At 47.5% G+C, this 16,455-nt stretch overlaps 1 protein-coding gene across 4 annotated transcripts in view; it reads right to left on the minus strand.

Moving 5' to 3' along the window:
* CEP57 (centrosomal protein 57) overlaps positions 1 to 11,289 on the minus strand; it is a 1,562,635-nt gene extending 1,551,346 nt beyond the window's left edge. Inside the window, exon 1 of one of the 4 annotated variants that reach the window (XM_069639189.1) lies at positions 11,055 to 11,289. In XM_069639189.1, the coding sequence (XP_069495290.1) occupies positions 11,055 to 11,093 (39 nt within the window). In that variant the 5' untranslated portion in view covers positions 11,094 to 11,289. The remainder of the gene's footprint in view (positions 1 to 11,054) is intronic. The other 3 variants (XM_069639191.1, XM_069639190.1, XM_069639193.1) reach the window with 3 other exon arrangements.
* Positions 11,290 to 16,455: the final 5,166 nt, after the last annotated feature.

Below are 16,455 nucleotides of genomic sequence, written 5' to 3' on the forward strand. Positions count from 1 at the left end.
CGAGGAGACCATGCAGTATACATGGAGGCATATGAGTCGGGCACTCTCCCCAATACCACGAGAGAAACTCTTGTCGCCCCAATGCTCAAGCCAGGCAAACCAGCCGACAGGTGTGATTCGTATCGCCCACTGGCGCTCCTAAACTACGACGCCAAAATACTAACCACCATATTGGCTAAGAGGCTTTCGAGGGTGATCGGATCTCTGGTGCACGAGGACCAGAATGGCTTTATTCCTGGACGAAACACCACTGCCAACCTCAGGAGGCTCCAACACATAATAGCACACACGACCGAAAGCGAGGAGGACCTAGCAGTACTCTCACTGGATGCCATAAAAGCCTTCGATTCTATTTATTGGGAATGGCTGATAGAGACCCTGAGGGAATTTGGACTCGGAGAGCACTTCATCCGCTGGATCAAGGTCCTCTACACCGACCCAGTAGCAAGAGTAAAAACAGGTGCTATGGTATCAAGGGCCTGGCCCATCCAGAGGGGTACCAGGCAGGGATGCCCGCTCTCACCAATGCTGTATATCCTAGGACTGGAACCAGTGGCAATATACTTTAGGAAACAGTTCTTCGACGCTGGCATCAGCATTGGTGGGTCGGACAACATTATCTCCCTATACGCGGATGACGTCCTTCTATACCTGCGCGACCCCCTCGAAAACGCCCCGATTGTACTGAATGTTTTGGACAACTTCGCGAAATATTCGGGGATCAGATTCAGTAGACAGAAGTCATGCTCGTTCCCACTTGCAAGGCTAAAGGATAAACCTCTGGAAGAGCTTCCAGAGATCGGGATCCGTTGGCAGGTGGACACCTTTCGATACCTAGGCCTGGACATCACACACACACCAATATCCACCCACAAGTACAACAACGAGGCGGCAATGAGTGGAGTGCGTAGATCCATGCAATTCTGGTCGAAGCTCCCGCTCTCCATGATGGGCAGAGCTGCAATATCCAAAATGATAATTCTCCCCAGGTTCCTTTACTACTTCATCAACGTGATATACTACATCCCCCCACCTTTCTTCAAGAAGCTAGAATCCATGATGAGACTTTCTTTGGGGACGAGCCAGGCACAGACTCACTCTAAACGTCCTCACACTCGCCTACGCCGAAGGTGGTATCCAACTCCCCGATTTCCAAAGGTACTTCTTGGCGGCTCAATCGACACACCTAGCAAAATGGCTATCGGATGAACCCACAGCAGAGCTAAATCTGATATCCCAATTCTCCTCACCGCTACATCCCAAAGAGCTAATTTGGAACACTCGAGCAGGGCCATCCAACCCACCCATGATACTGGAGGTGGGGAGACAGGTATGGAGCAGGGTGAGGTCCATAGTCGGACTACAACACACATACACACCCGACATTCCCATGCTGGCCGACACCTGTAAAACCTCCAGTGACCTAGCAACGATGAGGAGATGGGAGAGTTACGGCCTTTACACATGGGGGGACATGTTCCACGAGGGACTCTTCAGGGACTTCGGTTCACTCCAAGAAAGGGATGGACTTCCACCAGGCCAATTCCTCTGGTACCAAAGAGTGAAACATGCAGCCAAAGAGAACTGGGCCGAATGGCCCGAAGAGCCAGAGACATATCCCTTCCTGAGGGAAATATACGAACTTAGCGACGGATGGAGACCGACATCCAGGTTGTACACCCAAATAAACAACAGATCCAATCCAAAGAGCACAAGGCTGAAAGAAAAATGGGAGACAGACCTGGGAACCGAAATCACGGAGACCGAGTGGTCAAGAGCCCTGATATACCCAAAAGGAGGTTTCTAGGAATGCCAGGTTTAGACTGATCCAGCTGAACACACTCTACAGAACATTTATGACCCCGCACAGGATATCCAGGTTCAACAACACAGCCGACCCAAAATGTCCCTGGTGCTCCTCAGACCTGGCAGACATGATCCACATGTTCTGGACCTGCCCCAAAACTCAGAAACTTTGGCAGGCCGCCGAACAAACCTGCAGGAACGCTGGCCTAGAGACATACGAATGGACACCCAAGGAGTGCCTACTGGGCACTTACCCAAGATTAACTAAAATGAAGCACCTAGCAAAGATTATGGATATGGCCTGCGTGCTAATCAAGAGGACAATTGCCATGGCCTGGAAATCCCCAGCAGGCCCCAGGTATGAGCCCTGGATCAAAGAGATGGAGAGGTGGACCACGGCTGAGACCAGTGCCTGGGAGGAGGGGAACAGACGGGGAGGCGATGACGTGAGCAACACGTTAGAGGCTTGGAGGGCCCTCCTGAGAAACATGATCTTTTCAACAACCTATAAACCTCCCTGAGCCTGTACCCCCCCGAACCCCAGAAGACAACAGCCAGCAAAGAACGGCCCATCAAACCTAACCACCCAACTTTGTTCCCGTCCTGAGTGGACAAATACAGAGAACTAGCTCCAGACCCATGCCCCTAACCTAGAAACGAGGAATACAAGGCCTTAAGACACGGTGGGACAGTCAACGTTGTTGTATTGTTGGTTTGTTTATTTGTTGTTGCATTTTTATAAGACTAATTGGCACACAACGTATGCATCAGACGACATGACCCAAAGAAGTTGCTCAACAGATACTCTCTTCTTATGTATGTACATTTACAAATGCCAATAAAAACATTTAAAAATAAATTAGGCGCTACGTGACACAACACACACATATATTGTTTTTATTTGCACCAGCAGATTTGACATTATCTTGCTGCACAACTGTCTATCAACTTAAACACCAAGTAACTAACACTAAATGTAACACTTATCCCATTAACACTAGATTGCAACATCGCCATCAACCCAGTAACCAATATGGTGCATGCAACGCAAATCCCTCTCTCTCATTGGGACCTTTATCAACCACCACAACAAGCATCATTCACATCCCTGTGAGGGGGTCAAAGATCGGTTCTATTTCTCAGAAGATAAAGTTGATACTAGAGAAAGGGAGACTCAAACACAATGGAGAAAGGCAAAGTGAAGGACACTCAAAAGGCAAGGAACACCGGAAAAGAAGGCATTGCAAAACCAGGAAAATGGGGAGCCAGGGAATTGGAGAAGTCCCCTAAGTGAACTGAATGATTTAATGCAACGGATATCCAAGAAATATCTGAAGATTCTATATTAAGGTGGAGGCCACTCCAGGAGAAGGGAGTTATTCTCCTGGGCTTTAGTTGTTTTGTCTTAGTGGTAGGGTCAGCATAGTTTAGTTTTGGCTGAGGACAGACTTTACTTTAGAAGTAGAAAATATTTTATGACAAGCACCCTGGTTAGTTTTGGTAGGAAGGGAAATCCACAGATTAGGGACAGTGAGGCCTTTTACTTATGATTTAAATAAAGTATCAGTAAGAATGACAAGATCTTTTCCGTCACCTCCCTCTGACCATCCACAATATCCACAGGCATATTTATATGCATCTATCTTTTTGCTTCGATATATCTATCCATCTCGCCGTTTATGCGTGTCTCTGTCTGTCTTTATCCAGCATCCTATACGCATTGCTCATTTCTACCTATCCATCACTGTATATCCATCTATATACATGCCCATCTATGCGTTTCTCTCTCACTCTCTATCCAGATCCTTCTATACATATAACTCGATGCATCTTTATCTAAATATATATATATACACACACACACCTTTACACATCTATCTATATCCCTCTATTCATTTCTCTGCATACGTTGGTTTCTATGCATATCTGTCTACAACTTTATCCATCTCTTTCTATGTGCATTCTCAGACCCTGCTGGAGGAGAAAAACCCCGGACTGGGGGTTTGGAGTTGAGGTGTGGGCTTCCTGGCTTCGGTTAGAGGTTTGGAACTGGCAGCCAGCGTGTGGATGGTCCCATCTTTTCACACGTGGGGCCTCCTTGGAGTGAGGGGCCCAGGAAGTGACCCTGGAGAAGTGGTGATCACGAGGTTCCAGGCTGGGCAGGCTGTTTGACAGGGAGAGCCGGTGTGCCCTTAGGGGGAGTGTGCCGCCACACTGCTGGGAGACATGCAGCTGCTTCCCCTCAGTGTTGGTCAAGATTGAGCAGCCCAGGCGGGTTGTGGTGCCATCTGGGGATAACTGCCTTTCCTCAAGTTAGTCAACTGCTTGTTCCTGGTTGGGAGCAAGTACCGTACTTTGGCGGAGGTCTAACGTCCTCTCTTAGTGCTTCTTCATAGAGGACCGCTGGGGTACACCGATTCAATAGAGGGCAGTGCGCACTTACCCAGTGGACTTGCATCATTGTGTGATTTGATGGGGTCTTCTAAGTCTAGGCACCCAGGAGTCGATTTGGGGTGCCCCGTCCTGGGAGTTTTTGGGGCTGCCTGTGAGTGGGACTCTGACCCATCCTGGAGTTTGCGTGTGCTGTCAACTGGGCCTCTGTTTCTGCATCATAAGGAGGGTCCCTGGGCGGCAGTCATTGGGGTTGTCGTTCTCACCCGTTTCCACCCTGATGGACTGCAAAACGTCCCTCAAGAGGTTTCATTTTGCCAGTCCTGATCAAACCCTCGTAGAGCAAGGGACAGAGTATTATGGCGGAGGGGCCTGTTGATGCAGCAGCTACTAAGAAGGGCATAGCAGCTTTGTTGGAAGAGATCCAGGGGAATCCGTGCCCAACATAGGAGTCAGACCTGACAATTTGGACAACCATGTGGATAAAATCAATGATAGATGTAAAGACCGGAGGGGGGTCTGTACTTCTGCTCTCTGTATGGTAGAGGAGAGGCACAGAGGACCCCAGCCAATATTCTGTATTGTGGTAGCAATGGACGAGCAATCAAGGCCTAACTTCTCAGGAGGCGATGCAGGCTGGTTCTTAAGTACAGTGTAGTCCCCAAGCCCACACAAAGGAATGTCCACACACTGTATTACTGAAAACAGTCTTTATATAATATTCAAAGGTATGTACACTATCACAATAGCTCACTTTGTACTCAGAAATCAACAATGGCAAATATATACAATTCTAAAGTGGTACCACCAATATTATCAGATCGCATTAAAGTGCATCAACTATACTGTCAGAATGTCACACAGATCAATAACAAGGAAACCAGCAATAGAGATAGGAAGGAAAGCAAGATGGTTGACACAATTGGCAGAATACTGGCCTCTACCCCTAGACAGTTCTGTGTGGAGATCCCCCCCACATGGGCAACCTGTAAAATAAAGATATAGCACAAGCCCAGTCCATATATTGATCAATAGTCTTATTTCCACCTATAATGTTTTACCCCCCCGCCAAATGTACCTGGAGGAGCAGAATTCTTTGAAGAAGCGTCGATGGATCCTTCTTGAGTGACCCCCTTTCAAGCAGGAGTCACGGATCGTCGAGCGGCGTCGAAGAAGGTGAACTTGGCATCAACGAGAAGTTCGAGTATGCCGAGACCACGGCGTCGATTCAGGTGGTGCTCGTCGGCGACGTCCTGCGAGGATGAGGTGTGCGGGGCACCTCGGCGTTAGGTCTGGACCGCAAAGTGTTTCAGAAGAACTGCGGCCCAGCAAGGGCGTTGAGTCGAAGTCTTTGTGGCCTTCAGGTGGCGGGAAACCCACCGGCAGATTCTCCTTGGCGCGTCGGCGGCCTTGACTCTCTCCGGTAGGATAAAGCGGTCGTCGGTGCGGACAAGGGAGTCCTTTGATTCAAATGTTCTTAGGCAAAGGAGCTGGCGGCTCCGGTCGTCGGCGGCACGGCGTCAAGCGGTCCCCTCTTCTGGGGCAACACAACTTCGACGGGCCTCCAGCAGTTACACAAACCTGCGAACCGTGGTCAACGGCAATGGAATTCGACGGCGGCGAAGTCTGGGTGCTTCACTTCGATCTCCTTGGCGGTCGAGTCTCCGGTCGGCAGCCTTTCGAGGGTCTGACTTCCAGGGAGCTTCGGCAAAGGTCAGCGGTGCTCGATGGTCCCTCGGAGCACGGGAAGAGGGCACCTTAGCAGGTCCTCTCTCGGATCAGTCTTCGACGAATTCAGCAGCTTTCAGATCAGGTCGAAGCAAATGCAACAGCAAGGCTTCTTCCAGCTGGGCGTCGAGGATCAGCAGTTCCAGTTACTCTTCAAGTGTAGACACAGCTCCTGAACAATTTCCAGTGGTGAGAGGTCCCTAGATATACTATCCTGTCTCTCATCCACACTGCTGGGTCACACTCAGCAGACAATCATACAGAAGGACATTCATGCAGTCAGCCAGCCAATCAGGCACACAGTGCATTCAGGCCATCCTCCTCCCTCTCAGACACTCACAACAAGGAATGTGGATTGGGACAAGTACCCAGCCATTCAACACCACACACTGCATTCAGGCCAGTTTAGGGCAGGGATGTCTCAGTCTTTGTCTCTCATACCAGAAACCAGACAGCCACAACAATAAGTGCATATTGGTCACACACTCCATTCACCCAGGTCCCACCCACAGGGTGTACCCACAACATACAGTCACTGGGAAGGCTCCAGCCAGTCTGGACTGGACTTCACAACACCACCATACATGGAACTTACACCTAACAGCCAGTCAGGGGGAAGGGACATAGTCAGGGCTTCCTAGGACTTTGGGAAAACAAGGTAACAGGCAATAGAAAGCAAGAGGCCACAGGGGCCATCTTGTTTTCCATCAGGAATCAACTGATTCCAATGGCAGGGCCTGGGTATCCCAAAATGGAGGATACTCAGAGCACCTGTCGAGTTCAGCATGGAGCTGCCACCAGCTCATACCTTGCTCTGTGGATCACCCACAGGTGCCCAAAAACATACACTAGGGGCACAGGGTTGTACCCCACCCATGGGTGCCATAAGGGTATCCCATGGGTCTGTACACCAAACCAAAAACAGGAAGTGCTGCACTGCCAAGAGTCCCACATGGACTCCTGGGCAGTAAACAATACAGAACACAATGAAAAATGACTACAGGACAAGGACAGGGAGGCCCTGTCCCTCCAATGCATTTCCAGCATCACAATAGACTGCTCACACTAGAAACTAATCAAAAACCTCTCAGAACTTGAACAAAGGAATCCGAGATGACGCTCAAGACGGACGATTTTGAAAATCGTTAGAGAAGAAATAACCTTTGTTTTTTTGGGATCCAAGAGAAAGAGGGAGAAACTAAGAGACATTAAAAGAACCATCCACGAGGTTGTTACACTTTTGTTTGAGGGTGACACGACTGCAGAACCCACAATTGGCAGGGCTCATTGCAGGGGTGGGAAGGCACCTGATGTCTGTGCTTGCCCGCTTCCATTATTATGAAGAGAAAGTGAGAATTCTCGAGAAGGCGAGGAAAGAGGGTCCAGTTATTTTCAGCTCCTCCAAGATAAGTGTTTTCCAGGACCGTTCAGCCTTCACTTTGGTGTGGAGAAGAATGTATGCCCCCCACCCCCTAACTCAATGGCTCATTGGTAACAGTTAGGCATCGTTGGGGGGTTTCCTTTTCTATCTCTTTTGAATATGAAGCCCAAAAAAATACGTGTGTTATGGAGGATATCCAGAGGGTCAAGGGTGCGCTTATGGGTCTGCCAGATGTGCAGTCCCAGTACAATGAGGGTTCTACTACCAGTGATGGGTTTCAGAGGATGGAGCGAGGCAGGAAACGCTGCGTCCCAGGATCAAGAAATTGAACACCCCCACGCCCCAAAAGGAGTTCCCTGACATTTAGGTTGTGGACAACATACATGGTCTCATTTCCTATCCGAGCTGTGACTGGTGCCCTATGTTTTGGACTTGTTGGGTCGGTTTTTGTGTTCCTTAAGGTTATTGTGGAGGGGAGGGGCAGTCTAGAGGTGGAGGGTTTTGGTATGTGCCGACCATGGCCAAGGGCTGTGGTGTAGGTTTCACAATACAGGTTATTCATTGTTTGTGTGTGGGGTAAGGGGGCCGAGTGTGAGGCATGGAAGATTTCCTGATGGTCTGTGAATGTCTGTTTGTCCGGTTCTCGGCAAGTGATGTTAACTGGGTTGGGATGGACGGAGGGGATGGGGTAGAGGGAGAGTCATTAATGTCTACAAAAATACCCAAGAGGAGTTCTCCGGGAACAAGGAGGGACAGAAGTATCAAAATTCAGCACAACTGATCCATAAGAAATCCAGATGGCAGGCAGGGTCGAAATCAAGAGCGACACAGCAGACAAGGGAAGAAACAAAGGCCAGTTCAAAAGGAGGCAAAGTGTCACAGGCAGCCGTAAAACATAATTCACCAGGCATCAAAAACAACAGGATGATCCAAACAAATCCAGGTAAAACGAAGTAGGTCGAAAACACGAAATGGTCAAAGCACAAAAAACACCATTCACTTGTTGAGTAGCAGTGTTGCACCCCAGTCCTTTTTTTGTGCAATGCTGCATAGAAGACGCTAGTTGATGGTCACGTGCAAGAACGTAGTAACGGCATGCATTTGGGAAACAGCCTGATGGGGATTGTAGGAATGGAGCCTGAAGCATGGCGCTGTATGTGGCGGAGAACAATGCGATGCCAGTGCCGGGCCGCCCCATGAGCGAAATGCCAAGGAATGTCCAATCCACCCAGAACTGCGACCTACCCCTTCGTGGAGCTGCGAGAGCCGGTAGGTCCTGACACCAGCGACCTAAACATGATACTATGGCTTGGAGTAAACAATCTTTGTCCCATTATATGTGACAAAAAGTTGTAATCGCTCTGTTGGATGTATTCAATCAACTGTTTCCGTAAGAAACAGAACGACAGTTAAATTCACGAAAATTAGTAAATATTGAAAAGTGCATTTTGTTCTCTTCTTTTTGTGAAAAGCGAGTAAACATTAATGGTGTGTTTGTGTGTGTGTATGTATGTATGTATATCTTCCCCGCTTTGCCTTAAGTTACGTGATGACGTAGTTGCTGACAGCATACGTTTGGCTACGATGTGTGCCAATGTCATGACATGGGTAGTAGCATATCATTTGACATGGCGATGTCAGTTTGAGGTGCACGTTACGTTTTACTGTGCAAGGACACAAACTTATGGCGATTGATCAATAATCACAAGATTGTGGTTTCCGACCTGTGCAGTTCGCGTGTCTAAATGCCAGAAAATGGATGTTAAGATGTATTGGGGGAAAAAAATGTGACCAATCAATTTATGCTGAAAAACGCATGCCCAATCCATTGGGCCAATAAAATTCCTACGATAACTTCTTATTTAACAGCAGAAATTGGAGTCCATTGAAGGGATTTAGTTCAAACTATAAAAAAAAAAATCTGCCCAGTAGAATTTGAAGGATAAAATTGGGTCTTCTTGTGTTCCTCCATTAGTGGCACCCGAGATCACCATCATGAATTGTTACAGTGACTATCCCTCAGTTCCCATATAATGTAATTTGACAGGCAGAAATATAGTCTCACCAGCCTTTCACTGCACCAAAGATTATAGTATAGCAGACGGACATGTGCATGCCCTCTTGCAGCCAGTGTCCAAAGCTGCCTGGGCCGTTCAGCATATTACCACAAACGAGAATAAGTGAAGCTCTTGGCTGTGCCTAGTTATTCTATGTTACTCAGTCTTGCATAACATCTCCTCCCTTTTACCTTCTCTTGAAGCTTCAGGATCTGTAATGTTTCGGCTAGGGGACTAACACAGGGCTGGGAAAGGATGCTTTATTGCAATGTTGAGGTGTGCAGACGTGAAAAGATAAGGCTTCCTGTAGTGTGTACATTTAAGCTGTATTGCGACTTGTATAGAGCAGTGCCTTTTTGTGTTCCTGGTTGCGAACATACATCGTTTGTGTGGGTAACTGTGGTATATATTAGCATGGCGTTTAAGATTGGAGATTTGTTTTGATATATCTGTGTAGTGTGGAGTTTAAAGAAACGTAGTCCACATTGTATTGCGCAACTCATGTTTTTCTGCTTGAGTTATGTGTCAAGATGTGTTAGGCTCGGGGATGCTTTGTCAGGTGACACTATGGCATGACGTAAAATCAGAGACCACAATAACTAATCAGTTTACTGGGACCTCAGTTCTGACTGCCCACTGAAATCTGAAAAAAACTCAGTCTGGCATAGGATTATGATGCAAAGCCGCGAGACATACATCACGAATTGACAATAGAATAATCTAAGCATGCACTACAAACACAACAATACAATGCTGGCATGTTCCATCAAAAGTAGCATTTTGTATTTAAAACATACATTTTCGGTCAATGTCACTGACGTTACAGCAATGTGGTTTCTAATTTGACACTAGTTGCCAAAACATTCCTTTAGGAAAGCAAAAACGAGGCACCATAGAAGAAAATGTGCCCCACCCACAGAAAGTGTATGTAGCCCCTACCTGAAAATGAGACTCATTAACACCCACTTCCTTAAGTTAACGGGTTTATTGCACCACCTGTTCGGGACACAGAACAGGCCTGCCTTAAGGATCTCACATATTTCAATAAGTAATGAATGCGAGTAGGACTCGGGGGTAACGAAAATTACGTAATTGGGCCAACACGGACATCTATGCTTAACTTTTGTTCTGCCAATTTTCTCTAAAACAAGGGTTACAGAAGCCAGGGTGCACGCCTTGATGCAAGCCTGTGTATTTTTAAGCAAAGGCACAACTGGTAGTGATATTCAGGAACTTGAAGAGGTATTGGGGGTGGAGGGTGACCAATGGCTCCACTCCTTAAAACTGCCTTACAGCTCCCCACAATGTTGAAGCTGGCAGTACTGGTGGGATGGGTACGACAGGGGAGCGGCGTTCGGTCGCGGGTACGTAGGTGAGTAGTCTAGTGCGGGGAAGGTAGGAGCAGGCTAGGGAAGTGCAGCAGTAAAAACAGCGAAGGGCAAGAAGATGAAGATCGGGTCGGCAGAGGAGCGACTGTCAGATGCACTGGGCGGTCAGGTCATAGAGTGAAAGGGTAAGTCAGCGGGGTATTGGTGTCAGCCGAGCCGAGGAGGTTAACCGGGTTGGTAAGGATGAAGCGTGGTCGCTGTGGAAGCGCTCATCTCCCCGGAGCACTGCTGAGTTTACTTTCGCTTCCATCCTATGCTAGTTCATGCGCTGTCTGTCTATCCCTAGCGCTCCCGCTCTCTTACCGGTTTGCGAGGTTGCGCGGGTTCAGCTGCCACTGCCATCCTCGGGTGGGGGCGGAGTTTGGAAACGGGGGAGTGCGCTGGGAGGAGCTCTGCAGGCTACGGGCTGGTCGCGGCTCCACCTCCTGGTGCGTCGCACGTCTCATACTGTACGCCCCACCCCGTCAGTCCTCTGTCCGACGCCAAACACTGTCAGCCTGACGCGCCGTGACGCACCATGGTATGGAGGGGAACCTTTACGGCCGGAGAATGGGCCCGTCCTTTGTCAACAGACTACAAAATGACGTATTGCCTGGACCTAAAATGGCCACTGCTAATAATGATCTTTTAGTGAATATCCAATGTAACAAGCATTGGCAGAGGCCAACACTTTTGGCTTGGGATTCGATATTAGAGAGCCATATGTCATTCCCTGCTAATGACCATGTACTCACCCTAATTTGCAGGTACTACCATTAATGGACAGTTAGTACCAATACTGCAGTGCCTGGCAAAGGCCCTTCCCATGTCTGCACAAAAGCCAAAACTGTTGACACTGCCAATGCTTGTTTCTTTTTTATTATTTATTTATTGCAACATTTGGTTTATTACAAACCGTGTTTGCACTTACATTCAATTAAACATTCTCCATGAAACTTTACACTTACATTCAATTAAACATTCTCCATGAGAATGTAAATATTAAAATCTATCTTCGCAAACAAGTTGATAAAAACTATACATTCCTAAAAGCATAACCTACAATTCATCAGGTTAGGACTTTCCAAAACATTACAATTCCTCAAACCCAAGCCACAATGTTTTAACAATGTCCATCATTTCAGATCCATCACAGTTTCTAAAAACGATCCAGTAGCTAAAATAAGTGAGGTATTTTCCCCACTCAATAAAACCGACCACCATTCATCAGTAGACAGGGTACTTAATGAGTCCAAGAAGGGTTGAAAGTGTGTAGTTCTCTGTGTGGTCAAGGTGGTGCAAAATAGCAATACATGTTTTAGGTTTCCAACTGATCCCAGTACTTTACAGTAATCACATCTCACACCTCTTGGTCTAATTGGGAGTCTAACATACAATATGTAGGTAAGGGTTGGCCAGGGGCTGCAACTGCGGCCCCTGAGGTCTCCCTTGCTACCCCAGGGACTTCTTTGCTATTTTTTTTTTATGCCAGTGCCATGTGGGTCTTTGCTTCTGGAATGGCGGACTTTCTTGCTCAGGCACCTTAAAAAAAAGAACAGGGTTTCCACAAGTCTAACACTTTCAGCAGTGACCCTAAATAAGAAAGAATGGGAATACCTAAAAATGTGTCTTTCTGGAAGTCTATACAATAATTGCTAGACTCATTAAAAGTTTATTTCACGCACACTTCAGGCGGGGAGTCACTGATTTGGTCTGTTCTTAAACACCTCAACTCAGCCTTTCATCCTTCTGGGGTCGATAAATGAGTACCATCACAGGTTGGGTGATTCTGTATGTGTTCATGAAGCGCTCAAGCATAAGTGCTATATAACAACACATCATTATCATTTGGTCATGGATATCTGCTTGCATTCACAGTAATTTGGTAATATGGGCGTATGCGCACTGATCGTAAGGATGCATACGGTGATCCATTTTTGTATGACATGTATATCACTTCATAGTGAAATTGTAATCATATTTTTTGTAGTGTACTTAGGAACAGTGCTATGTGATGCTTTGTCAAGGGGTGAAAGGTTGTGTTCCATCACTTCCTGCGATATCGCTTCAGGGTGGGGTCCAATGACATCACTTTATGTGATGTCATCAGAGGTCAAGGGTTGTGTGATGTAATTTCCGCTACCCCTGGCATTTTAGTGAAATTACGTACCTGTATGTAGTATATCATGCTCTAAACGTCACATTCCATGCTGAGTTAAGCATGGAGAGTGGAGTATGGAATATGTTGTAATGTGTCTTACAAGCTGAGTGGATGACATCACTGCTGAATGGAATGTAGTGATGTCAGTGTGAGAGGAGTGTTGGTGTGTGGGGGTTCTATGCTTGGCAGTTGGAGTTATGCTGACTTGGAAAGGACATGCCAATGTTTTGTTCCTGGCTTTGAACTACAATAAATATACTTAATAACTTACCTGCTGACTTGGGTGTTCATCAGCTTCCAAGTTATTACAGAATACAAGAGAAAGATGCACAGGAGTTGAAGAGTTGAAGAGATTGTATTGACGAACCAGTGGGCTCACGCATTAACTCCAATAAAATAACTTTGCCTCCATTCTGCATCCTGGATTCTTTCAGTGGGGATGAGGACACTAAACGGCAGCCCACGAGTAGCCGTTCATCATCGAACCCGCCGAGTCTTAACCAACAGGGTGCCAGCCACACTGACAAGGTGGAAAGCAAAGCTTTGTAGTGCAGCGCAGTGCAAAGAAACAAGCACCACAGTACAGGGCAGGGCGAGGTGTGGTGTCCTGCCCAACTTATAAAAGTAAGTGAGCCGCAAGCTACTCCGTCCCATGGGTGAATCCCAGCACAATCTGTGAGCCGTGAGTAACTACGTCCCAAGGTTAAATACCCACACATTCTGTCCCCCAAACGAAGGGCAGAGATGGGAAAGGCCCACCAGTGGAACATAACTGCTCTAAGCACAAGTACCAAGGAGGCATATGCCCAAAAGAAAGGTACAAGCCAGAGAGCAATGCATCGCTCACCATTAGAGTAAAGGACCCTGCAGTGTTACTTTACGTGCCGCCATTTTGGTTTTCAAGGAAACCAGCATCAATGCTATGTATCGCCGGCACTTCTAGATAAGAAGCTGTTAAAAGGTGTACATTAACATACCGCCTGCACCACCGCATTACTAAAGAATAGGTCATCAAAGGATGTACAGTAGGTGAACATTAACATACCGCCTGCACCACCGCATTACTGAAGGAGAGACCATCAAAGGATGTGCTTTATGATAATTAAATAAGGAAGCTAAACAAACTTCCTAAACAAAGCCTAAACAACACTCACTCTATAAGGTGCCAATACGGAGCAGACTTTCTAGAGAACACAGTTCTAGTTATACCTGAAACCTCCTAGCCACACCAAAGATACCTGAAGAAATACTGAAAATTGAATAAAACACACTTAAATAGAAAATGAAGGTAACCCATAAGGAAAACAGCTGCAACCATAAAAAAACAACCATGGAGGGAATACCTCCACCAAATTACTTTTTAGATACCAGAGGTGAACCCAATGTACCCTGGAAACGTGGGAAGAAGCGTTTTGATCACTATGTGTTTGCAGCCATGGCTTGAACTTTGCAAGTGAGCAAATTAAGCGTTTACTCATGCACTGTCTAGGCAATTATGGTCAATAACAATTCGAGAACCTCCCTCCTCTCTCAGATGAAGAATCAGAAAATCTCACAGAATATGAAAAATGCATTAGAGTGCTTGACAAGCACTATGACAAATCTGTCAGCATCATACTTGAAAGATACCACTTTGGAAAAAGCAGGCAAGAGATCAGGGAGACAATTATATTACAGTTCTTAGAGGTTTGGCTACCGCATGCGAATTCGGCACCACCCTCAATGAGAGGCTACGAGACCAGCTTATGTTAGAATGCAGCGATGGGAAAGTATGAGAAGCCTTATGGTCGAAAAGCAATCCATCTATTGATGAGGTAATCAAGGTAGGTAAAGACGTTGAACATGCCAACAAGTGGGTGAAAGAGTTAGAAAAAAGGACTGAAATTGAAAGAAAGAACGAAGAAACCCTACAAGTGACAGAAGTTCTAGCCGTACAAGAGAAAAACATGTGTAGGAAGAAACAAGGAATTAGAAGAGTAAACATTTTTTTAAAAGGAGGCAGATTCAAAGAAAGGAAAGATGAGAACAAGAGAAGATGTTTTCATTGCAAAAGATTCTATCATCTAGTAGCGACAAATGTCACAATATTAAAGCAATGTGCAAGAGGTGCAACAAAAGAGTTCACTTCACTAACTGACTAACTGTTGTAAGACAAAGACTGACATCCATTTTCCTTGAAGACAGATTTTGTACTAAAAATATAGTACACACATTTTCCCTTGCTGATTCAGTTTGCACCTTATAATATATATATATATTTGTGGAAATCAGGACAGTAGCCGATGTGGAGTTTTTTGTAGACCTTTATTACACACTGGTTAAATGTAATGTCTTAACCACGGTAGTTGGACTCCAGGTTGTCCCCACAGTTACTTCACTGTGAGTAAAAGGCACCAGGAGTTCTTCTTCCCTTGAAGTGTCTCCTATTCTCACGGACCCGGATAGGCCCACCAGTTGCTCTCACTCTCCTCTCCTTCTCCCTGCAAAAAGCAACAAAACTGCCATTAGGCCAGTCCCCTTTATACCCGATGCTTGGAGGGAAAAAGGGCCAATCAGGGACAACTTCCCTCCCCCCCTTTCCGATTGGTGGGGGCTCTAGGCACCCACCCTCTATGAGTAGAGCTGCCCCCTCCCCTCCTCGTCCTTTCCCTTGGCTGCCTGGTTCCGGCTCCCCCTCCCTGTTGTCAGCCACTCCCTGGTTACAATCCCACCTGTGTCGTGTCTGACACATGCCCTCTCCATAGGCCCCGCCCCCCCAACATGGTGTCTCCCTTGAGGTATGCTCCCCGCAGGCCCGTCCTGCTCGAGGCCCCATGCTGCTGCTAGGGGTCTGCCCTGCTCGAGGTAAGGAGGGGGTTCTGGTTTGTCCCCCCTGTCTGGTTCCTGACCATGTGTCTGGCGCTCCTCCGACGCCGAGTGGTCGGCACGAGCCGGGCTCTCTATTTCCCAAGCCCCGCCGCCGCTCGCCGCCGGAGGCCGCCGAGGTACTCCGTGTTCGCGGGTCGCTCAGCCGCAGCGCTAGTAGCCCGGGTCCTCGTGGGCACACGCGGCGCTGCGGCTGCAATGCCGGCACCGTCGCGGGACGCCGACAAGGCTCTCCCTTTAACAGGGACACCTCCCCGGCGCCCGCCCTCAGCGCCGCACACGCCTGCGGTACAGCGGGCTCCTCTGGCCGGGCGTCCCGCTCTCCGGCGGCTACCCTCACATCCTCACAATATTTAAATTTTTTTTGGCGATACGTACTGCTAAAACTACCCTTCCCTACCCCCGCCAGCCTTTTCAGTTCTGCAAATACTGGAGGACTCCTCGCTCCAGCACGCAAGAACAGTGAGCCGTTCGTCCGTTCCACTGGAAAGTGAGCTAATCCATTGATGCCGTGCGGCGGATACATCTAGACCTTTTTCCCTGGTTCTACCAAGGTCTCCCTACTCAATACCCAGGTAGGACTGCCTGCAAGGTCACAAATACATGTGTTATCATACTGCGAGTAGCCTTACCCAGCACTTATACCACACTGTGACTTCCCTCACAGGGTGCGCCATTCCAGCCCCCGAGTGTCTTCCA

This window comes from Ambystoma mexicanum, chromosome 7q (genome assembly GCF_040938575.1).
Source record: "Ambystoma mexicanum isolate Mex_15411 chromosome 7q, UKY_AmexF1_1, whole genome shotgun sequence".
In the NCBI taxonomy this organism is placed as follows: Eukaryota; Metazoa; Chordata; class Amphibia; order Caudata; family Ambystomatidae; genus Ambystoma; species Ambystoma mexicanum.